This window comes from Syngnathus scovelli, chromosome 6, assembly GCF_024217435.2.
Source record: "Syngnathus scovelli strain Florida chromosome 6, RoL_Ssco_1.2, whole genome shotgun sequence".
Taxonomy (NCBI): domain Eukaryota; kingdom Metazoa; phylum Chordata; class Actinopteri; order Syngnathiformes; family Syngnathidae; genus Syngnathus; species Syngnathus scovelli.
The window spans coordinates 10771512-10797194 of record NC_090852.1 but is presented as its reverse complement, the minus strand read 5'-3'; the positions used below and the strand labels follow the sequence as shown (position 1 = coordinate 10797194).

The 25683-nt window shown below is 43.3% G+C and overlaps 1 protein-coding gene and 1 long non-coding RNA gene across 6 annotated transcripts in view; one reads left to right on the top strand and one right to left on the bottom strand.

The window, feature by feature from the left end:
* The window catches only part of hipk2 (homeodomain interacting protein kinase 2), a 62189-nt gene that overhangs the window by 13971 nt on the left and 22535 nt on the right, over positions 1 to 25683 (top strand). For all 5 annotated transcript variants that reach the window (XM_049722278.2, XM_049722277.2, XM_049722276.2 and 2 more), the window contains exon 2: positions 1868 to 3023. In XM_049722278.2, the coding sequence (XP_049578235.1) occupies positions 1868 to 3023 (1156 nt within the window). The remainder of the gene's footprint in view (positions 1 to 1867; positions 3024 to 25683) is intronic.
* LOC125970216 (uncharacterized) lies at positions 490 to 1760 on the bottom strand. The gene is made up of 3 exons (XR_007482039.2): positions 1674 to 1760; positions 971 to 1043; positions 490 to 901 (listed from the first exon to the last, which is right to left on the bottom strand). It is a non-coding gene; the product is annotated as an uncharacterized lncRNA (long non-coding RNA).

The following is a 25683-nucleotide window of genomic DNA, read 5'->3' as shown; positions in this document are numbered from 1 at the left end:
CTTTCCTCTGGGTACTCTGGTTTCCTCCCACATTCCAAAACATGCCTGGTAAGCAGATTGAGCACTCCAAATTGTTTGTAGGTGTGAATGCGGAAGGTTGTTCGTCTATGTATGCCCTGCGATTGGCTGGCGACCAGTTCAGGGTGTGGGTGTCTCCCGCCTACTGCCCAAAGTTACTTGAGATAGGCTCCAGCACGCCCCGTGACCCTCATGAGGAGAAGCGGTTCAGAAAATGGATGGATGGACATTTACATCGGACGGAAATACCCTCAGACATAACTGGATCTCACAGACATGCACTGATAAATATGGGGGAGGGGGGGCTGCAACCCCAAAACAGTATGAGGGTTGGACTCTTGCTTCAGAACACCTTGACGTTATATTTTTGGTCTCTATCTGTAGTGTCTTGAACCAAAGGCCGCAGACATAGCTACTGCTATTTACTGGTCGACAATTTTAATGGAATTGCCTGGCCACAAGTCACGTTTTTTTGTATGAAATCTGCATTAAGTAACAAAGAACTGTGTAACAAAGACACTTTTTTGGGGGATTTATTTATTTATGTACATGTAGAATATTTTTTTCCAATAATGTAATTATAATGCTTTAGCATATTATCTTCATTCTTCATTGGAGGGACAAAGATATTCAGCTGCCTGATCGTGATGTGGGTGGGCTCAATTTAAGTCACCAAGTATGGCTCCTTGCCCATTAAGAGTTGCCATCAGGCATCAGTTCTTCAGCATTGAAAGGTGTTTCTGTGGCCAAGCAGATGGAAACACTTATTTTGTTTAGAGTCCACCTATATAGCACAGCTTACTGGAAAGACCGTAGCAAGTGCAAGCTGCATATAATCTTCTCTGTGCTGTGATAATCATTTCAATGTCACAAACAAGCCTGTCTGCAAAGGAAAGAGATAAAAAAGTGACTATTTTTGGGCAGTTGTTTGCTTGGGGAAGCTTTTGCTTACTCTGAGGCATCTTGTTCCCAGGAGTTAAGTGCACACTTGTGCAGTTTTGCCTTTGCGTTGTTGTCATCAGGATCTGTGGTTGAGATAGAGTTCAGTTGTTTTTCCCCCAAAGTGAGTTAGTGTGTCCCAATAAATGCAGCAACTGGGCTGCACAGTGAAGAATGAAATTGCAATAATTATTTGGGATTTATTTGTTGCCTCGTTTGCATGTACTGTACGCTTTTGTGTCAGCGAGTCTATGTTGTGTGTCCTTTTGTATAGAAGTGTGGTGCTGCCAATGTGGAGTCAACATTTTTTGAGTGGCAAATGCATTCAAACACATTCGCAAATACGTTTAAATGTACTCACAAATACATTTGAATGTACTCGAAAATACATTCGGACGTACCTGCAAATAAGTTTCAACGCACTTGGAGTTAATGCTACAAATGTAGCATTTTTCCGGCCTGGCATTATAGGGGGAAAAAAAATGCAGAACGAAATTCATGCTTAATGAAATCCTAAAATTACAAATAAACAATTTTAGTTGTTTTTTACATATTGGTATAATGTCGGCCAAATGCTTAAAATATATGTAGATATGTATTTTTACTTGCGCATACACAAGTCAATACCCCGTAGAATTATGGTAAAATGCTGCAAACAGCATTTAGCTCCAAGTAGTACATTCCAATGTATTTGGATAAGGACATGTGATACTCACCTTTAATGTGACATTAATGATGTTAAGATGCTGATGCTTCTACATCCAGTCTACGCTTGGTGCTTCAAGGAGCTGCCCTGACCCAAGCTTGTCTTTATTTTAAGCTTCAAGCTACCGCTCATGTTTCATTGACTCTGAAATTCCTAACCTCTCATTTTCCTTCTTCGCCCCTCCCTTCTTGTGCCCTGTCACAGGTATGGCCTCGCAAGTGCAAGTGTTCTCCCCACACACACTTCAGTCAAGTGCCTTCTTTAGCGTGAAGAAACTGAAGGTGGAGCAGAGTTGCAACTGGGATATGACAGGGTACGGAACGCACAGCAAAGTCTACAGCCACAACAGCAGCAAGAACGTGTCAGCCGTGAGCGGCCCCCTCGGAATCAGTAGCTCCCTGCAGGTTGCCGGTTCCACCTTGCCGTACGAGCAGGCGCTCATCTTCCCGGCAAGTGCAGGCCACATTGTGGTGGCGTCGGCCTGTAGCACTTCGGGCGGCGTAGGCTCTTTGCTGGGCAGCGGAGGTGGAGGCAGTACCGGGAGCGGAGGGGGAGGCGGTGGCAGCAGCGTTGGGGTTCACAATCTGACTCGCCGCAGCACAGTCAGTCTCCTGGACACCTACCAGCGATGTGGGCTTAAACGCAAGAGCGAGGAGCTCGACAACAACAGCAGTGTGCAGATAATTGAGGAGCACGGTCCACTGATGATCCAAAACGGAGCAGCCAGTGGTGCCACGGTGCCTACAGTGGCCACCGCTGCCTCCACGGCAACATCCAAGAACAGCGGCTCCAACAATGAGGGGGACTACCAACTGGTGCAGCATGAGGTGCTCTGCTCCATGACCAACACGTACGAAGTGCTGGAATTCTTGGGAAGGGGTACATTCGGACAGGTGGTTAAGTGCTGGAAGAGGGGCACCAACGAGATTGTTGCGATCAAGATCCTAAAAAACCACCCGTCTTATGCGAGGCAGGGTCAGATCGAGGTCAGCATCCTGGCGCGTCTTAGCACAGAGAGCGCAGATGATTTCAACTTTGTGAGGGCCTACGAGTGCTTCCAGCATAAGAACCACACGTGCCTGGTGTTTGAGATGCTGGAGCAGAACCTGTACGACTTCCTGAAGCAGAACAAGTTCAGCCCGCTGCCGCTTAAATACATCAGACCCGTGTTACAGCAGGTGGCTACAGCGCTGATGAAGCTGAAGAGCCTCGGTCTGATCCACGCTGACCTGAAGCCGGAAAACATCATGCTTGTAGATCCCTCTCGGCAGCCCTATCGAGTCAAAGTCATTGACTTTGGCTCAGCCAGCCACGTCTCCAAAGCTGTCTGCTCCACCTATCTACAGTCCCGATACTACAGGTAAGAGTTGGGCCTTTCAAAAGTATTAACATTCTGTTGATGTTCTTCACTTTGTCCTTGGTTACAATGGTTATCTTTCTGAGTTTTGTTTGAATTATTCTTGCAATCATGGCAACGTTTTCAAAGCAAAACAGATTTTTGAGCCATTCACACTGAAGTCCTCAACAACCCTCTTTGTGCTTTTGTTTTTGGAATTGCTAATCTCCTCCATTGTGGAATGGAGATGTAGATGCGTGTGTGCGCGCGCATGCTCCAAGTTCACATTGAGCCATTTCTGTTAACGAGAATACTGTGATGAATCACTTCTATTATCACAGCGATGTTAAGGAAAATAGGTCAGTTTGACAGTCAGGTTAAGAATTTTACAATAGGATCCCCTCTCATTGAAAAAGGTACCAATCATGGAGCCCGTGCACCGGCCTGTATACGGCACCTCTTTTCACTGCCGGGTTTCCCCCTGGATTTCAGCCCCATCACCATGGACGGCTCCCATTTCCCCTGAGATATAGATGAAGGGGTCAGTCTGAGTTCTCCTGTAATATGCCTGTAATCCACACCAGCGGGCCCTGCATTAGAACCAGATGACTCTCTGGAAGATTTTGCTTTCTTGTACCTCTCACACATCCCTTTTAACCAAAGCCAAAAAAACAAAAAGTTTTGAGCTGAGGCAGCGTCCTGGAATCAAGCAGTCTTAATGTTCACACAAAGAGACACTTGAGCTGTGCTCGGGGACTCGGTCTGGTGGCGAAGCTGAGGCAGAGGAAATAACAGGTGTGTCAGCGCGCCAGTATTCCTCATACAGTTTCTGATTATGCCCGCTCAAAACACAAAACCACAGGCTGTGACTGTCAGGCAGGGGACAAGGCGAAGGACTCGGATGCAGAGTCGTATCTATCTGGGATTTATTCCAGCAAGCACTCAGAGCAAAAGTACAAAACAAAGCGCCTCTTGCGAGGGAAAACACGGGGCAAAAAGTACAAACAAAAGGCGTCGCACTGTGGCGAGTCAAAAGGCTAAAAGTACAAATCAAAACGCCTCTTTCGAGGGAAAACGTGTAGCAAAAAGTACCAACAAAAGGAGTCGCACTGGAACGAGACAAAAAGGCGCTGGAGACCCAGGCACAACCAAAAGCGTCGCTCGGCGGCGAGACAAAAAGGAGAGTTCTTTCAGAGAGTTCGGACATCAAGGAATCGCTGGTGGTCGGGACGAGGCTAGACACACTGGCACAAGACAAGGGGAAGACACGGACTAAATACACACAAACGGGCGGGGACACAGGTGATGACAATTAGTATCGATTACGCGGGTGCACACAATCGGGATCAGGGAAGACAAGACAACCAACACCGAGGAAGGAAACACGAACTGAAACGGAAGGAATGACAAAATAAAACCGGAAGTAAAGTTACGACAATTGACGAGACAAAAAACTGAAAAAATAAACGCGACCGCATGACAGAACCCCCCCCCTAGGGCCGGATCCCAGACGGCCCAGGAGCCCCAGATCCAGCGGCCGTCACCCAGTCGGCTTCAACGGCGCATGACACACGGCCGCCCCCCGATCCAGTCCCGACGGCGCGGATGCTGCGGCCGCCACCAGTTCCGGCGGCGTGGATCCAGCGGCCGTCACCCAGTCGGCCTTCGGCGGTGTGTGACGTGGGGCCACCTCCCCATTTCCTCCCGGCCCATGTTGGACAGTCTTGGATTTTTTTCTTTTTTGGGACGTCGGGAGCCGTCCCTTGTGGGGGGGGGTACTGTCACGCCCGTGCCACTTCGCTCAGCCACACCCCTTTCGTTACCGTAATGTCTGTCACCTGCTTCCTCTTGTTACCCTGTGTATTTAAGCCCTGCCCGTGTTTCTCTCCCTGTCGGTGTCTACTGTTGTGTCCATTCCTGTTCGTGCCCAGTGTTCCTGTTCGTGTCATCTGGTTTTCCCTCGGTCTGTCTGAAGGCTCACGGTCAGAATTTTAATCTTGTCCAAGGGGACTTCATGTCGGTCAGTCTGTCTGTTTTGCTGGCCGTGAGTCTTCCTCCCGTCTGTGTCGTTCGTTCCCCACCTGCCTCCCTTCCAACTCCTTTTCCCTGCAATAAATCCTGGTTCAAGCTGCATTTGGTCGCCCTGGCTCAACTCATTCCTGACAGTGACTGTCAATTCTAATAAGTAATGTTTGGGCTGTTTGTTTACTTTTGAAATGCATATAAGTTAGCATCTTTAAATTGTTTTAAAAGTCGCAAGGTTTCTGACGAGACCTGGTCTCGCTACTCCAGCATTTCCCATCGTATATATTGTTGGCATCGGGCCGATCGTCACAATTTAGTAATTTTTTTTCCCAAATTCTATACTATTGCGCAGTCGACGTGTGGGTCTTATTTTACAAATATTACTGACCAGTCTCAAGTGTTTGAATTGCTTGCTCACTTTGACGATGTAAACAGTTAAACACTGCTCACCACCAAATGAAAATGTTTCAAAATATAGATAACTGTCATCTTGTGGAAGAACATTCATTTTTCTGGCTGTCACAGTTGTGCATGTTGCTGGTATACATGGCAAAAATATATTTTTTTGTAGTAAATAACAAATTTTCAGTGCAATCAGATAATTGCTCACAAAAACACAATGATCTCTCAAGGTACGATAAAGCACACTGGTGGGAATAACTGCTTCACTCACTGCACCTTCTCTAGCAGTCTACATGTATCATTCTCCTCCTGTGATTGGTTATTGATGTCAGTTTTACTTTTCTGGAGACAGCTTTGTTCAAATTTCTCCTTCAGTGGAAAATGGAGCTACAGTAGTTCAAGTAGAAATCTTTTCAACTTTCACTCAACTTTCCTACCAGTCATCTGCTTTTGCTCCCCAGCACCAGCGGTACTGCAGGTCAATAATGAGGACGTAAAATGTTCTTGTTTGTTTTGTGAGCCAGTGACGAGAGGAGCAGAATAGCAAGATCATCCTTTCATTTCCTCTTTGAAAAGCTACAGAAGGGAAGGGAAATCCCCAAATTAGAAACCAACTCAAGCATTTTTATGACCCTGATGTGATGTAAATGTACTTTTTTGTGTCGTTTAGTCACTCTCAAAAGGCCCTCTACTTTATATAACACCCAATGCCCATAACAGGAGTGTCTGGGTAATTGTGATGACTGAGACAAGTAAGCTCATGAGCGCCGCATCACAAAGTTTTGGCAACAAACACTGTATGGCTGCGGGTACATTTCCCAGGGTGTTCAAAGTTGCGTACTGAGCTTATTAAATTGTCTCCGATGGCTTCAGATAAAAAAATAACAGGAAGGTTGCTGGTGCGTTGCTTGGTTCCATCACAGGTTACTGACTACACACGGCTATCATTTGGCAGCTCAGCTAAGACTGGTTTTGGGTTCCTTTATTTCCCCCACATTAGCCAAAACATTCCTCTTTCATCTTTTTAAGCCTAGTGGAATTAAATGTCTTTGTGCACTGCTGTCTTTTCGGTTTGTTTGTTTTTCCGCTGCCAAATGTTGTTTTGGATTGATGAGGTGAAGTTGCATTAATGGGATACTGCACTCGCAGAGCTGTTATGACTTTATATCCGTTGCATTCATTTGCATTTGAGATTTTTAGACCCATCAGTGACAGATGTTTGTACTTTGAATGTCATACATAGCTTGTTTATGTTCATGTACACGCTAAAAGATCCTTTTCCAAATGAGTTATAGATTTTCCACAACATTGACTTAGTATGTAAATAAAAAAAGACAAATTCAAGCTTGCTATTTATAAGAGCAGTCTCAGGGTTCCTTCCAGTGTCAGTTTTATTTCTTCAGTGCCTCATGACTACATTGTTGTGGCGCTGATAAAATTATATTACCTGATGTTTTGCCTTTGCTTCAGCCACCTCATTAGTGAACCACACAATCTAATACAACCATCATGATCAGTTTGACTGAGGGAAATTTGTAAATTTAACAAAGTTTATCATTGTTGACTTAGTTTCGGGCAGTGTGGAATCACATCGAGAGACTCAATAAGATAATGCAAATGTAATGTTGGCGGACTGGTGACAATATAGTGGGTTTGATGTCCTGCTACTTCATCTAGTGACCCAGTCTCTCACCTATTTCTACCCCCTGTCCTTTCCCTGATTAGACCTGATGATGTAACATGCAAGCCTTCTCATCAAGCTTACACCTCTCCACGTAAACGGATTATTGTCTTATCTCAGTTGTCTCTGTCCGATATACTGTACTTCATCAGCCAAATGTCCTTGAGATGAGTGGAGCACAGTGAGACATGCTCTGAGGAATATGAAGAAAGCTGAATTTGTTGTGGCAGCTGATGATAGAAGGAATATTTTAGTAATGTGATGTGCTTTGTTACTGTGCTTTTAATCTCAGGTTTAGATTTTTAGAAGTTCGACACCATGATTTCCACCGGAGACTTGCCACCTTTTGCTAGGAATTAATTTTGCAAATGAATGTGGTGCTTTCAAGTCAATTATTCCAGATAATCCTCACAGCCTGATGTCAGCAGTTTTGCTGAGTGTAGGAGGTGTGCAGATTATTCAGAGTAACAGGACATTGTCAGGACATCAGACACAATTACATTCATTACAAAATAAACATTTGCAATGTTGCAAGTATATGCCTGATTATTCTTAGTGATGATAATCTTATTAATGATAATCCCTCGTACTCATTTTCTGGACTTCTGCAAAGCAGAATTGATTCTTTCCATGATTCCATAATGATTTAGTGATATGTTAAAACAAAAATGTCAAAGTGAAGTGGATGGTCTCCTTGACATCACACCTGAATGTCAACAAAAGATAAAAAAACAACAACAACAACCACACAAGATTTATAGGGAATAACAGTATCCACTCACAAAGAAGACGAATCGTTCATCCTCGCCAGAAGTATTCGCATGACCTTAGGAGTTTGCATGTGAGCAAAAGGCCAAAATGCACATACATAAAATATACAGGATTAAAAATATGATTGTGTCGGCACACTCTGACGCCACCCTTTAACATTTTGGACCAGTTAATTTTCTCTATCCATGGTTAAATGTTGTATTGCGCACATATATACACACTACTCTGTGCTGGCAAAGACGGGCAGGGCTAATGCTACCATCGGATTTTTGACAACCCAAGGCTTATGTTGTAGCTTTAATAACTGCTGAAATATGTATGTCTCCATCAGAGGCTGAGGCGGTGCATGGTAAGAAGAGCCTGTGCCCCACCTGTCTATCTGCCTGCCTTTCCGTCCGCCCTAGCAACACAGACCAGGCTTTCCAGTACATTGACTCTCCAACACAAGAAGAAACATTGAGGGCCATCATCATGCAGGAGGCTGCATGTTAGTTACTGCTCTGAGAAGCATTTGTTGATGTGTACATGTGCCAAAGCTTGCTAAGCGTCACGAGGGGACCACTCCAGATTAAGTAAAAAAAGTGCAGGAAGGCAGTGATGGTGTTCAAGGCGCTGGCGCTGTTGATGAGTAGAGTCTGAGGAAAGTGAAGTGGGAGGAGACAGCAGAGCGATGGGAGCGCAGGTGTGTGGGAGGTCGTTGTTTTGTAATCCTTTCCCAAACATGGAAATGTGCTCCCTTTGTGTTGCAGCCTTTGGCATCAATAAAAACAGCATTGCGTTCTTCTGGTGCAAAACCGTGAAACTAAAAACATTCAAAATGCTTTGTATCAAATCCGTGTCAAGATCTCATTACATTTTCCAATAACATAAAACAATCATAATTTACAAATCACTTGTGAATACATTTTACACGCAGGAGTAAATATAACAAGCACACAAGAGATCAACTACCACAGACAAAGGTGTAAACTTCCTCCCGTAGCTCCTGAATAGCAGCCGCGCAGCTACAAGTTCACGTTGAACCAACTGCACTCGGCAACCAACAAACACGTGCCCAAATATGTCATTGCAATATAGAGAAAGAAACAAAATACAATAAACCTATGCACTTAGATTGTGCGTATCTTTTACCTGGCCGTAACCAATGACATTCCTCCCAATATGGTCTGTGAGTGAATCGCTACTCAGACTCAAGTTGGGCACTGACCCTGGGTTGCCATTGTCACTGGCCTCCAACCTCAAGACAGCTAAAATGATCATTAAAGTTGGCAGTATTCACCGCTGTGCTTTCTTCATGACAGTCATAATACCTTAGTATGCATGACAGAATCTTAATAACCTCTTTCATTTATAATGTGCCTCTGGGCAGCTATTGCATGTGCCTCCACAGGGCCACCAGCAAGCAGGAGACATGTTGCAGCTATGCTAATTAACTAACGGTAGTAAAGCATATGAAACATAATGTACACAGTTGTCGGCTTCTTCCAGCTGTCTTCCATTGGAGAGACGATGTGAACGTCTCCCACCAGCATCCATCCACCAATAGAAACCAGTATGCGGCACCGACTGTATAAATTGTACATATATTGCAGATTTATACGCGCGTGCGTGCGTGGCAGAGCTCTGTGAGTTTCACCTCTTTGTTTCATTCACCTACTCATCTTTGTTCTCCCTCCCAGTTCAATTTCCATACATTCCCGAGGTCATTAGGCTGAAGGAAATGAAGGCGCCCTGATAAAATTCAGGGATCCGCCCACGGGAGGCTGCAGTCACTCTGCTCTGTATTGATTGGCTCATCTTAGCGTTTGCGGTGCGGCGGGCACACTAGTATGACCTCAATCACCCTTCTAAGTGTCAGAACAGGCTTGACATCATTCTGTGGATAAAAAGCTGACATTAGAATGTTGCTGCAAAAAATATGTCTTCATGTGCCAAAGCACAAACTGCATTTGATGCGTTTGTCTTTCTTGTCGAGAATCAAGCGTAGGTGGGTTGGCTGTCATCAATCGCTGTCTGGGACCAGCCCTCAGGTGTAAATAAATCATAAGGCATCCTGCTGACCCGCTCTCTGCCATCCCAGGATACCCGCCATCCATCTGAAGGGAGCCTCCAGAAAGTTCCGGCAGTTCCCCACCATGTACTTTGCCTTATTTTATTGCTTTTCGTCTTTTTCCAATTTCCATTACCCACCTTCACCACTTCCATCCACTTGCATGAATATTTAAAAATCAGGGTGGAAAATATACAGGAAAGAAGAGGGAGAAAGCTTGGTCGAGTTTTATGCCGATGTCTTTAAGGTGGTTAGATGGGGGACTAGAGGGCTTCAAAGATCATTTTATTTGGGAAGAGAGCTATGGATGCTGTTTGTGCACGTAGATGCAAATTAAATTACACGTACATTTACAGTGCTGGCAATTCAATATGTATAATAATAATTACAAAAAAAACAATGTACAAATGCACACATGAATAAACAAATAAATACACGATTTTCCATAAATTTTAGTAATATTTTTTCTTTGTCCGTGGGCATCTACAGTCATACACAGACTTGATGAACTTTAGAATAACTTTTAGCATCATAACCTTGTTGTTACTTTTGAGTTTTTATGACAGATGCCCTTTATGTCGCAATGGCGCCCTTATTCTTACTCTGGGACCGATAGTGGCTGAGTTTTGGACGCTGGCCCAGAATCAACCTGCGCTGTCTGCACGAAAGGCCTCAGCATGTACTACCACTACACTAGCAGCGCTTTAAAACACAACAACAGGGACTCATAAGATTAAGATAGTTTTAAGCAAACTTGATGCATATTTTGGGTAATATGCATCAGGCAAATGAAGCTTTGTTCTGTGTTTTTTTGTTTAAACACCTTACAGCATCACAATAACTTACTTTCTGTCCAATAGTTACTTATTATGTCCCATCTCTCTAGTGCTGGTGTACAGCCCATAGCTCAAATTGAGGGTGGCTGTTGTCACGCTCTCTAAAAACGTTACTCCCATTGTCAGTGGCAGAATTGAATGAGGTTCTGCTCTTATACCGCGTGGGCTATTTTCAGCAACACTCATCAAGCCAGTAAATGTGCCTGACAATTATGGCACGGCTTTGAAGCATGAGGCCACATTGTTGTGTAGAGTTTTTATTTCTAGTCAAGATGGCAAGAAAACAAAGTCAAATCTATCTATTGTCAAGCAGTACGTATGCATAGTCTTTTATTTTTATTATCCATCCATTTTCCGATCCACTTTACCTCACAAGGGTCGTGGGCGCGCTGGAGCCCATCCCAGCTGGCGACGGACAGCCGTATTTGACTTTTTTTTTACCTTGTGAACTGCAAACATGTAGTCACATGCCAGCCCAGCTTTTTAAATAGATTGCTTTCTGGAATAGGACTGGCTGTCAAGATGGTGTTGGAGAAGAACCATTCAAAAAACCTCTCTGTAGCAAATCCTGTCTTGCATTGGCTTGATAAATAATTTAAAATGACTAATAGCTCTTAGTGACAGAGAAACGTATTGCTGAGGTGTATGGGACTGAGTCGGTTTTGGCTTGAGACGTAATTTGTATGGAAAAATAATTACTCTTGTGTTGGATTCTGGTTAAATATTTAACAGGTTAGTGTTCTGACTGGGGCAAGGGTTTTTTAATGCTGAGCAAATTTGTTCCTTTTAAAATCTTCACTGCAGAGAAGCAGCTAAGCATCAGACGACAGGAGAAATTCCTGCTTTATTTCTCAAATCATCATTGCTACATTACAAGACAGAAAAAAATGCAAAGTAGTGCAATGTCTCTGTGTGCCAGGCTTTTGAGTTTTTAGCACTAATCCCCGTATTTTATTATGTGTGCGTCATATCATCTGTTGAGTTCAGCTTCAGGCACCAGTAAGCATTAAGATATATATCAACCCACAAAAGACCCACGGAAAGAACACAATGCGGAAATTCCATAGAGAAAGCATAAAAGCTTTATGGTCCTGTACAACTTTAGTATTGCCGTCCACAGTCCATAATTGTCCTGCTTAATCGAGCCATACACAATGTATCGGAAAAGCACTTGCACATATGCTGCCGAAGCTCCAGCATGTGGGGTGAAATCATTTATTATGGTGCCAGAGAACATGTGATCACATTGTGCTTTATTGGCATTAATATAGCCAACATCACCTTTGAAAACACAGTAACATTGGACACACCATCTTTCATTACAGCCTCAATCTATATGTCATCAAACAAAAGGCTCAGTGCTCTTCAAACAAAGACAGTGTTGTCCTTAATACCTCGCCAGATGAGAACCGTTGGTACTTCTGCCTCTGCCGCGTGGATTCTTGTGGGGATTTACGGTCCAAGCACAGGTTACTGTGTATACATCTAAAAACAGTTCATTGTTTCAAATGCTTCATCTGTGAAGTGGTTTGCTTGGAAGTGCTGTTAATGATACACATTTCCTGAATGTTTCATGCTCTGTTCATGATAAAAATACATCAAGAGGCATCCAGCAGGCTTTTTTGACGAGGTATACAATTTGAAAGTCTAATATTTGCCTTGCGAGTGATTCAGACACTCTACCTTGTTTTTCTGCATTCAAATGTGTGCAACACTTTGCAAGTTGTCAAATGAATTTGTTGATAACCGTTGCTACGGCAACCAGTGTTTCACAGTCGTTAAAGCTGCAACACCGGAACTGGAGTGGAGCTGTTAAGTCACGGTCGCCAGCCGTCACTGACAATTGTGTACTTGGGCCACACTCTGGTCGAGGTTATTGTTTGCCCAGGTGGGCCCAAATGGCGTGTGTCACCCCCCCACCCCCACCCATAATCCCGCTCCCTCACCTCTCGTTCTTTTTTCATACTCAATCACATACTGCTCCTCCCTGGCTTCCTCTGTCCTTTGTTCCACAGGAGCCTGTTGTTCGACTGAAGCTCTCAGTTACACAAAGATAGCAAAATTGGTATTCATCTGCAGTTAGCAGCTATGTACATTGTGGTTTTCTCCAACGCTGGCTGGTAAAAAAGAAAAAATGTAAAATCTGCTTTGCTTTGAGCCTTGACTCCCTACACAGAAATGTTCACTTCTTTTTAAATCCGCAATTGACCTCAAATTTTATTCTTATCATGACCTCACCTTGTTGTTGGAAAATGTCGAAGTCGAACCTTTTTATGAGGCTTGTTCCTTCCGCTATCTTGGTTCAATACTCACAGCATGCTCTTGATACAACACTCATACAGAGGCCGGAGGAGCATAAAATGTCCCAAAGTAACTGTCGCCATGGTGACAATGAAGCTTGACATAAGGTGTCCCACATTGAAATTTGCAAGCGTGCAGCTCCTTCTCTCTATGTGAGTGTTTGTGAGAGAAGGGGGGTGGGGGGGGGCGTCCATTGAGTATGTGCACAGTCCCTGGCCTCTTATGCTGCTCTGCTCCGGGAACTAAAAAGAGCAGCAGGGAACTTTCATTAGTGACCCCTGACTTGTGTCCTCTTTTTTTGCCACTTTGCTTATTTACTTCTTTTTTTTCCCATCTCATCCTTTCTATCTTGAGGCTGCCCTTCGCTTTATCCCTCCATTTCTGGCTCGGTACTCAGACATCCAAATGTGCTGGGAATTTCAAAGGGGATAAACACTTTATTTCTTGAGTTCCAGTCTATACATTTACAAGCCCTACAAACATATATGTATAGTCTTCACTGGGTCACAGGGGACCTGGAGCCTATCCCACGTGACTTGGGGAGCACCCAAGGTCATTCCCAGGTCAACACATAGTGCCATACTCACAAATTGTACAGGTAATTTACAGTGTTCTGATAACCTAACATGCAAGTTTTGGGACTTAAGGACGCACAAGCAAAATGAGAACATGCAAAGAAGACGTGACAATATTAATTTAATCAATAGCTAATTCATTAGCAAATTATTCAACAACTATTTTAATACTACTACAACTGCTACTACTACTACTACTACTACTACTACTACTACTACTACTAATGATACATTTATTTCTGAAATGTCATAGCCATAAAGTACAGCACATGATAAAATCTATAAGTTTTTTTGGGTCAAACTCAAAAGCAAAAAATAAAAATATCTCAAAATAAAAAATAGCATTGTAAACAAATTGTCTTGGAAATAGCTATTCTTCCACACTTTTATGTTTAAATTCCTTCTGCATTGCGCAAATTAAAAATGTCGGTAAGCACAAATGAACTCAGATCAGTCTTTGCACTTGCTTTTCTGTTGCTCCCATGCACATCTAATCCAGCCAATGTTTTAATCAGTTCATTTGCAAAGGTGGAGACAAGTCTTTTGATTCACTCTCATTTTACTTGAGGCAGTTGTGAGGATTTTACAGGCGCATAAAAATGTATACATTGTTGGAACGAGTAGTGTTGATTGAAACCAACACAAAGCGAGGACAGCGCCATTATTAAGCAGGGATATGACAAGTGCTATTTCCATTACAGAGTTCCCGTGGAGCACAATAAAACGCAGACCGAGCTGTGAGTAAAGCCAGCGCTTACCGGGTGGCCCTGCGCTAATTGCAACCGAGGTGCATTTACTGATTATAGTTAAGTGGCCCAAAATAGTCCCCTGCTCTGTGTTGGATTGGCCCCGTGTCCCCCCCCGTGGTTGATGTGGTCAATAGTAGACCCTGTTAAGATGCTTTTCCACTGAGCAAAGAAAGCAGTCGAATCATGCTTGTCTCCTCACTTTATCTGCACAAACCCACACAAGAGAAACAAATCACTGATGAGGACAGCAGGACTCCAGTGGAACTAAATGTTACGCTCTGCAGCAATCTTCAGCCCTTAGATTCTAAGGCTTGGAACATAATAATTCAATATTGTGAGTCATATGCTTTCGCTGATTAATAGCTTTCAGCACAAAACAAACAAGCGTGGTACATTAAAATGTAGCAATTTGCCAAAAACCTGCACATGAAGAATTTGAAAAAACTATATATATGTTTTCCTGAAAGTTGTACTAAAAGCATAAAACATGCACATCAGTCAGGCATAAACGGGCATATTTTTGGTGATCTCTTGAATGATTAGGGTATGTGTTTTGGAACTACTCTGTTGTTTTGGAAGTACAGGTGCAGTGACTTGTATCAAAGTAGTTGTATTCAAAACCATATATATTTAGCACTTCCTATTTTCGGATGATTTCCCACCAAATTCTCGTGAGATTGCGTTGACATTAGTGGCTGTTTGCACAGCTGTATTCACATCTGTGTGGATAAACACAAACATTCAACTGTGCTGGGTGATTAAATTTCCAGGACACGGCCAGTGACTCGTATGTGTTCACACAGCCATGCAATGTGCTACAAGGCGGACAGACCAAGCTGACCTACAAACAGCCAGACATATTCACAAAGGTTCACGTAGGGAAGACAGACAAAATGGAAAGAAATGGATGGACAGATAGAGACCGGATCTGGCTGCAGGGAGCGACGGGCCCTTTGAATGAACATATAGGTTAGACCGACTGGGTGAATGTGTCCAGCTCTGCGACTGTCCTCAGACATAGATCAAGCAGAGAGCCCAGCAGTCATCCAGGACGCGTCACATCGCTCAAGGGCTGTTGTCGGCCCTCCTGACTGGCTCAGGGTCTCTGTCTCGCTCCCGCAGAGGAGAGCAGACACAAGGACGTCTCGTCAGGCTGGGAGCGTCGCGCCACAGCCGCAGCCTTGTTTGTTTCGCCTGCATCATGCTCGACTGCACAGGCCCACATTAATGAAGTGTATGCAGAATGCAGACATAAGCATTTGGCAGTACACGTTTGCAAAGTCTTCGTTGTTTGCATTTCATTTAATCAGTTTGTGTTTCTCCTGCCCAATGCAGCATGTCTGCTAAAAAATGATAGGGAAAGGGCAAAGGAGAGTGGTGGGGTCAATATGATAATAGTGGGTGTACATTTCGATGTCTTGCTCCCAGCATGAAGTGTTAAGCGTGGCATTCTAGCGTTCTCCACCTTTCCCCACCCACATTATCCCCCTTGCGTGTCTCTCCATCTCTGTCCTCCCCCCCAGCCGCAGCTTTCTGCTCTCATCCTTCCCCATGCCCTTCACTGCCCCATCCCTTTTAGTCCACCTACATACACGCTTTGCTCCAAGAATATGAAAAAGATTTGTTTTCTTCTGCCAGGCGGTGAGAGTGGGTCACAAGGCGTGCAAAGTGCGGATGTGCTGTTTTCCGGGTAATTATAGTAACATCCCTTGTTTGCAAAGGAATAAAAAAAAAAAAAAAAGTTTAATTTTCTTTTGTGATCAAAGTAAGCATTGCTTGCTTATTGTTGCAGCAATTGGGTGGTGCCAAGGGCCAGGCATTTCCTGTGATTGTTTGGATTTGCATACGGTAATAAGCAAATCAGTGCGTAACAAGACTTTTCTCTCTGCCATGACAGCCACACCGCTTTTCACCTTTGCTAGTCAATCTCCACTAGCGATGGGGCAAATGAACCTTTAGCCTCTGTCTGACACTTCTGTGTCTAGTGGCTCATGGCTCATTTTTTCAGTTCAGATAATGGGCTCTAGTTAACAAGACATGAAATGTAACACAGCATCAAGGCGAGTGGGGAGACGCAGCCACATATTCGGTCTTTTAAGTGTCTCTGTCTGTGTTGAGTTCATGACAAGATCAGGCAAAAGATAAACAGCTTAATGATGGTGGCTATGTTATGTTTGTTTCTGAAAGGAAATCATTAACTAGCTCAGCTTGTATAGTGACAGCTTTTTTTTTTTTTTTTTTTTTTTTTTTTTACTGCACTCAGATGATAAGAGGATGGATTCACCTTGACTGCTTGACCGCAGTGGCTCCACATAAAGATCGCTACCTCTCCATCCCTTTGTTGTGATTCCAAGTTGAATTTATTTTCTCACTGACTATTGCATGATTTCCAATTAAATATGTCAAATAGTTGCTATGCATCAAATCACGCGGTGTTGTCTACTTTAATAAATACACCTCCCTTTTTCCTCATAAAAAAATGTTAAATAAATAAAAACATTTGAATGGAGAATAGCCAGCTATACATTGAAATTCCATTGCAAGACGAAAGTAACTTTTCTCTGTCTGCCAATCAATGGACACACTTGTCTCACTCTCCCCTCAGATAGCCGTTTGTAAATATAAACACTTATGTTGAGTAAATTAACACCCCTGGCCACTATTTGAAGAAATACATAATGTAAAGTGGGTATGGTGTAAAATTACTCTTAATTACCTACTTGAATAGAATCATTATGTTGGCATGGAAGGGAACATGTCACTCATGAAAGCAACTAACTGCCATATATAAACCTATCTCAGATATATAAAGTGATATCTCTGAGATAATCTCTGTGACGCACCTTACAGATGTCATTGAGTGACATTATTCACATTTTCCCTGTTTTCATCATCTTGTTTGTGTTGGTATTTTCCCATTTGTGGGTTTTAGTGTCGAGAGGGAGAAAGTAGGGAGAAAGCTGGAAGAAACCAAACAACAGGAAGGAGCGCTAATGGTGAGATATAGACTGTTTGTGTTGATAAACCTGAGATTTGTCTAATCTACCAGACGGAGCTCATCTTGATTGGTGCGGTTGGAGACGGTACATCCAGGGTCCCAACTGTCTAACATAGCCTCCTGATCTATATTTCAAAGCAGCTACTACTCGAGAGGAATTCAGTAATGAGTTCCCATCTTCCTTTTTGGTGGAGGAAGACTCTCTTTGTGGAACTAATTGAATGTGGCACTTTGAGCATCAGGAAGCTCTTTGGGGGTTGTGCTTCATTTCAGGGGATCTGCTGAGATATAAGCTTGCATGCCGCTGAGGTTTTTGTGACAGAGGCCTGTTTCAGAATGGTCGTGCACTTTGCACACTGTGTGCGAGACGCGCGTCCATCTGCACACACATCTTTTCCATTGCCTGCTTCACTTGATACATTTTGTTGTCCTTGTCAGCTTATCAAGGATGCAATGTGTCCATTTGTGGGCACACTTGGGTTACTTGGGCTCTCCAGCCACAAAAAGGGGGATATTCTTTAATGGGAGACAGGCTATTTGCAGATCTGGAAATGGCCCGAGGCGTATGCAGTTAGACTGGCTTGGCATTTGCTGAAATGATGAAACATTGCCATCACTATTTACAGACACGCATGAATGAACTCTAATCCACAGGCATCTGCACACACGTTGACATTCAAATGCTGAAATGTATCACTGGTTTTCTGTCCATCTGGCCAATTTACAGTTCTCTGCATAATGCACATACAGATAGTTAAGGTTTTGTTCTTATCAGATTTTATTGAAAATTTCCATCAAATCATGAAGCGGACTGTGAGAATGATGTATCCTGCTTCGAGGTGTGCACAATAATGATGATGAGGAAGAGAAGAAGGGTGGGAGACAAGGATGGAAGCAGGCCCCAGCAGCAGCGGCAGCTCACTGGATGCCCAGCTGCAAAGCTGCCCTCGGGGCCCGCGAGGACTGTGGAATGTGGCCGACGCGAGTTTGTGTTTGGGCTGGAAACAGCAAAAGCCTCAGGGATGCAGCTGTTAGCAGAGATGTCTCTGAGGTGGGTGTGCTCATGTGTACTTGTGGAAAGGCTCAAGTATTTGTGTCTTCTAGGTGTGTATTGTGGCTCTCTCTCAACTCAATGAAAGTAACACTGTGACTTATTTCCGGTTTGAAGGCACACTCTTGCATCTGGTATATGCAATTGGAACTGACAAGTACCGGTAACCTCTGTCAAGGTATGGTCACATTTGCAATCAGCTAAGAGGAGCTTTATCAGAAGGAGATGACAGAAAATGTTTGTCGCCAAGATTTCCCATGCAGTCTTAGGCAAAGGGTCAGTTCAAGTGCATCATGGGAGGCACCACTGCTGTGCCCCTCCCTGTTTGCTGTCTCGACCCCCCTCCTCGTCTCCTTTTTCCCGCCACTTAAATCCCCATTGGTCCTATTTCTTTTCCACCAGCCAATGCTGCCCAGCATGTCTGGGAGAAGGGATCTCAGTGGCTGCGCTTGGGGTGTGTGAGGTCAAAGCTGTGCTCATTTCACACTGTGCCTTTTTGGAATTCATCCAGCAGCACCCTCCACTGTGCACACTGGAGGGAAGAAAAGGGAGACAAACACAAAAGATGGAAAAAAAAATCCCCAGTCTTCAGCGTGTTTTGATTTCCCACCTTTTGGAATGGTGAGCGTTTAGCTCTACGTACTGTAGTTTATAATTCATGACATGAGCTGCTAGTAGAGCTCTTTGTGGCAAAGTATGTGCATGTAACTTAAACTGTACAAGGCTCCTCATCCATAACAAGAAAGTCCGTAGCTTGTGAAGCTGTTCCCTCTTGTCAAAGTAAGCCAAGACCCGGAAAAAATGGTTGAGAATTTAACAGTAACAAATTAATACATGTTATAAAATCATAATTTAGATGTAGCGTGGGTTTATTTTTGGAAATCGTAATCGCATGATAAACCAAAATGAGGTAAAACACCAAATCCATTGTAAATCTTAATTTTCTCATTTAAAGTGAGTTCACTCATTCTTCACCCGTAAAAGAGATTTGAAGTCACTTCAAAGCTTCCCTTCAATGATTCATTTATAAGATCCATTTTGAGTTTTGAATATTATCCTAGATGTAACAAAACCAAAAGCAGACAGTTATTAAGAATGTCTCAGACTTAATTGCATAATTTGAAAATGTTTCTGCTTGTTAGTCTATTCTACTGGGCATTTTTTTCATATTCTTAAGCACATCCTTTACAATACCATTCGCCTTAAGCAGACAGAATGTTTTCTGAGAATGCACCCAGATTTTGTCATGAACCTTAAATAATCCTGTTGTTGTTTCTTGAAATAATAATATTTCTAATTCTTGTCAGAATAGCAGTGTATGTTTCAAGACGCAGCAAGCAGAGGGACACGGGTCTGAAAGAAAAGGGGCCTCATGATCTGCAGGGATGACACTGCACAACTACAACGACAAAATAGGCACATTGTAATCGTATTTATTACACTTTGTCAAGACAAACTGGACATTATTACGCAGACGTTACACCTCTCTCCCCTGTATTGCTATATTTACCGTGTGTAAGGTTTCCCTCAAATATATACCTTTAAAACTTGCTATAGCTCAATCGATCTTTTACATCGAACTTCAACCTATTGAATTAACAATGGGAGCCTAGTGAAGTTTTCAACAATGCCACTGAGAATTCAGATATACTTCATATAAAAAAAATACAGTAAAAAGTGTGTATTTGTTGGTTGGATTTCAAAGCAGTGTGCTACTGCTACAAATTAAATATTAAATATTCCTTTAACACACATTTTAGGGTTTAATTTATGGGCACACCCAGTATATAAGTATATTTTCTATTTACATTATAAAAAATGTTTACTGCCAGCATAAAAAACTAACCAGTCTACGTCCACAAAATTCTATAGCAGGGTTTTGCATAATTGTTAGTGCCTGTCAGTATACGTATAATCAAGCCTTAGCCTAAATGTAGCACCCTGAGTCAGCTTTTTTTTTTTTTTTAACTTTCCGGTGACTTAATTTACCGTAACGTGTGGCATCGTGTTGCAGAGACACACGCACACACACACACACACTCACACCATGTGAATGGCTTTCAAACATAAATAAATTACGTTTTCTAATGGCTGTAGTTGTACGATTCCAGAAAGTTGATCGGCATTAGCAGAATTTGTTCCGTGCTTAAAGCCACAGCAGTTGCGTGAGGACGTTTTGGATTCAAGCCATGTACAAGAATGGCATGTCGCATTTGTATGACGTCGTAACATGACAAACTTCAAAACACAACAATTACAAACAATCTCTCGATGTGAGAAAAACATAGCGAAAATCTTATCATTTATCGTTCCAATTTCTGGGAAAATACATTGTCCAAAAAAAAAACATGGTTATTGTGACAGGCCAGCAGCAGCAACATGAATTAATCAAATTGGATTGTGTTTGTGTTTGTGCGTGTGCGTGCATACTGTGTACTGACCTTGCATACTATGTCACTACACCAATAAGCGGGTAACGTGTGGCACAGGCACTGCATTTCAAATGGAATCTCATGATCTTCACTGGCTCTGTTACCAACCATCCAAGTGCCTTTGTACTATCAAACCTGACTGCCCCACTCTCTCCTGGTATCACTTGATCTCTTTCTTAGTGTGTCTAAATCAATAGAATTGGATATATTGGTGCAGTAACATGTTTTTTTTCTCCTTCCCTACCTGTTCCAGTCTGGCTGAAAGAAACTAGACCTCACTAATGCCTCTAAGCTTGCTGAGTGAAAAAGTAAGGGGTTCACAGAGCAGCAAGTACTATTCGATTTGGTTCAGTTAGGCCATCATTTGAAGTGCCTCCCCCGCTTTGTGTCTAAAATGCTTTGATGCATTTTGATTGAAGGTGCACTCTATAAGTTTAAAAACATTCTTCTTAATCAGTTAATTCACCCCTTACTTTGTGTGCTTCCAAGTTTATGGGAACAGTTGAACTTGAGCGCTTTGTCTTGAACCATATAAAACAGTATTGAGATGAATGAAAGCAGGCATTAGTTGGCAAAAGTGGAAGCCGTTAGTTGCAAAGGGTTGGATCATATTTTCATGCCCTATAGTAATAATAGCTCCCTTTCCCAATATTGTAGTCCTGAAAGTTTATTTTCCAGATTTGTAAAAGAGTCTGTACTGTCTTGCCCCTCCCAGTATGTGTTTTTTTTTTTTTTTTATCTGAGGCTGTTTTTGTTCGTTTGGCTTCTGATGATTTGTTGGAGGCGGAGCCAAATGTGTCTAAATGTGTTACACACTTGAATTTTCTGAAGTGATCAAGGCCTCAGTTTCACATCTTCCCTTCGCAAACAGACAAATTCCATCTGCCTCACTTGACCGCTTGTGCCATCTCCACAGTGCATCCTGCTGTCTCGCTGCCCAAGATGCCCCCTCCTCCCACCGCCTGCTTTAGTGATGCATCTCAGCCTTCCTGACAGGCACACCAGCTGGTTAGGCTGGTTGACGGACTGTTTGTGGGGATGCGTTATCATCTGTTTGCATTCCTGCTTTTGAGTTGGGCTTTAGTCCGCAATAGCTCACTAATTGTTTGGTTCTGCATTTCCTCAAGACTTACTGACAGTGAATCGTGACTGTGTGAAAGGGGCATGGCCATCATTTTGAAACATCAAATCAAAAGCCTTGAGTCCAAACCCTAAAAATGTATTCCTGTACTGCACTTTTAAATCTCAGCTCTTGATTCCTCAGAAACCCGACTGTCTATGCAGACAAAAGTGTAACAAAGCTGGACACTTGCCTCAGGGTTTGGTCAATGTCTGGCCAGTACAGACTGGGCTAATCCTGTCTGACAGTCAGTCCACAAAAATCATAATGTTGCAAAAGGCTGGAGGCGTTGTTTCTGTGTCCCCTACGTCTATGTTCAAGCATCGCTCTATGACACAGTCCCATCATTAACAAATCAAAAATAATTTTAGAAGTAAGTGCATGAGTCCCGACAGTAGATTTTAAAGTGGCTGTGATGTTTACTTTTCCCAGCAGGGGGCTTCAGAAAGCCCACCAGGGGTAAACCATCATCAGTTCCTACTGGTGTAAAACACAATAGTGCTTCAGGTTGTTCTACAGTTGCTGGCTCTCTGCGTGATGGAATACCTCATTGTTTTAACTACATGAAAGAGAATCAAGGAAAGAGCATTCAGCACTTAACTGTTCTCCATAACACTCAGACTATATGTCAGGCTGTTGGTACAACCAATGAAAGTATGTGAGCTCAATAATTCATAGTTTACACCAGCCTATAATGATGTATTAGATGTATTAACAGTTTCTTTTCAATACTTGACACAACTGCAATGATATATTTGCATGCTTTCTTGCAATTAGCCTGCTATGTCATGACAGCTGCACAGTTAATGTGATGTGCCAATCTGTTACCCTGCTCCCCTTTCTTTCCCATGCTTTAACTTGTCTTGTTGTAATGCATTGCATACTCCACTGAGACTGCTTGTTCTTTTACAGGTAAAGCAGCCGCTGCCTTGTCAGCACTTTGGCTTTTGTGTATTTTTCAAAGTGCGGGAAGGGTAAAGGAAAGAGAGGACTTGTTTTCAGGACCTTGATGATCGGGAATGTCGCTCCTGCTAAGAGAGTGAGGCAACATTTCTCAAGGTCTCTGTGAAAAAGTTTGCCTTGCCCAGACTGAGTCCTCCCCCATTACCCATTCCAGCCACCTGGAGCAGATGCTCTCAGAATGGAAATTGCCCGCATAAATGTGTATTTACATGATCCCTGCATCTAATGTTTGGCACGTACACAGTTCCTACAGCAATTGCTGAAGTGATGAGAGCAGGTGGAGCAGTTGGAATGAGCGGAAGCATAAGTGTGTTTGGGAATGGAGTTGGTTTCTGGAAGCCACAGGTGCGCAGCAGGGGATGGAGGGCCAAACATCGATTTCACAGTCTGCCGCCACCATCTAGTATAGCTAGTAAAAGTGTTTCTCCATGGTGTGCATTCAGTAAGACTGCGAAGGAACCTTTGGAGCCATGGATATGTAGATGAATACCCTGGGAGAGCCAGGAAGCCATTCATAGCACAGACCCAAGCTTGTTCCATTAGGCAGGGGAAAGCGCTTGGATGGAGCAAGGCTAAGAGTCAAAGCGAGGGGAGGAAAGGGAAAGAAGAAAGCCAATACTCGAGAGGACCTGCAAAGGAATGATGGCCTCTTTTCGCATGAAGTGCTTTTTCTTGTTACTGGTGGCTAGCTGTCTCTCGCTTTGTTGATGTTATTTACATCCAGTATACACGCTACTCACTTATGACTGCCTGACTAGATATTTGAATAAAACATAGTTACATTAGGGCCAATGATGAAGTCTTTGAAGCTGAAATGAAAGAGATGTAATCCATTACCGTGGATTTTATGCCTTGTGTGTGTGTGCGTGTGCGTGTGTGTGTGTGTGTGTGCGTGTGTGTGTGCTTATGATTGTGAGTTTATAGTGTAGGTGTGTTAATGCTTTAGGCTTCCAGGGATCCATTAGTCTCCCGTCTGGACCTAAGCTAAGGGAAGGTCAGCCTGATGGATACATCCTGACATGCACACAGCCTGTGAAGTCAGCTGTGTGTCCGCCTGTGTGTGAGTTTGTGTGCCTGGGCTGGCAGGCCAGCCAAGCGCAGGCACGGTTCAGCAGAGCAGAGGGCGGAGTGGCGGGTTTGAAGGGATAGTCTGGCCCTCTATGCCCTAGTTCGAAGGGGTTTGAAAGGGAGTTGATCTGGCAGGGAGATTCTGTGGAGGGAGGGGGTGAGGTACAAACAGGGGCGTGGAGGGCTTTGCTGGACTGACTGTGGGGATGGGTGAGGGGGCTAAGAAAGGTTCCATTCATGACTGGTGCCATCTCTGACTCCCTAAGGGACTTGGTCTTATCAATGACCAAGCCAGCTGGGAGGATGTAAGCATGCAGTCTCTCGCTCTGTTTTTTTCCATGCACTCTATTTTTTTTTAGTCCCATGCCTTGAACTCCAAACTCTAAGGATTTGTCAAGGCACATTGTAATCCAAAGAAAGATCCAGACAGACCAAAGGTCTGCACAGGGTCTGTTCTTTATGTCTCATATTTCTGCACCACCAAGAGTCATCCCAATGAAAGGTACATTGTGATGCAATCGGGATATGAATTTAACGGGTGCAGTTTAACTGGTGATAAAACATCAATGTCAGCTAAATGTCGATTTTTTTTTTTTGTCAGCTATTTTATCCAAGCACTTCAGTATTAGACTTGCCAGGTGAAAAGAGAACTGCCAGACAATGTAGTGTTGGCTTAGACAGGTTTCACATTCACCAAGGCTTCATTATTTGTTACTTTAAAACTCATGAAGTACCAGAACTCGGGTTCAATTTGTTGTTTGGCACCAAGTACTAGCAGTCCCAACTATATCACACAGACGCCCAATGAATTATTAACTACTAGTGGTGCTATTAAAACGAGGAACAATGATGTCTGTTGTTCCTAGTGCAAGCTCTCCATCAGTAGGTGTGATAGCAACATTGCATGGGCAGATGTCGATGTACTTTGATTTTACGAGCAACAATGTCACTCTTTTTTTTCCCTGCTCTCTCCCTCAATCTCTGTGGTTTGCTGAACTAGAGGAGATTCCGGGCTCATGCAGTGTAGCCATTCGAACGGTCTAAGCAATGCATTAGATCATTACCTAGGAAGGTTCTGGCTAAAATGGCCCCAAGCATAACGTCAACCTTGCACATTATGCCAGCGCATACAAGTGCAGAGTTTTTGTAGCCTTGAAGCTCTACCACACACACAGTACGTGCATGGAAGCATTTCACTGAAGCTTAAACTCTAATCACTTCCTAATGTTCCATTTATTTATGGGAGCTAGCTTCAGTGGCTTTGACGTCAAACATAATACCACATATGTCACACAGCAGCTCAATTGCTACTGAGAGTTTGCATGCATCCCCCTAAATTCAGTTACCTACAGCAGTCTTTGTCCAAAATGGGGTTGTGAGTGAAAGAACTGAAGTGAAGCAACTACAGATCCATAAAGTTATATGTGCACTGCCATACAGCACAGTCAGTCACACAATGGCTGGCTTTCCACTCTAATGTGACATTATGGATTAATCATGCTGCTGTCTATCTCAGTTTGAACAAGCCTTACTGCTGGTCTCACCTGCTTGTAGCCCCTTTTATGCCTCTGCGGATGCTCTCATTGACGCCTCTGGGCCTTTTGTGTGTTCAGGTGTCTGTAGCTTTGTGAAATGGTGTTACACTTGCTCGCTGGACCTTTT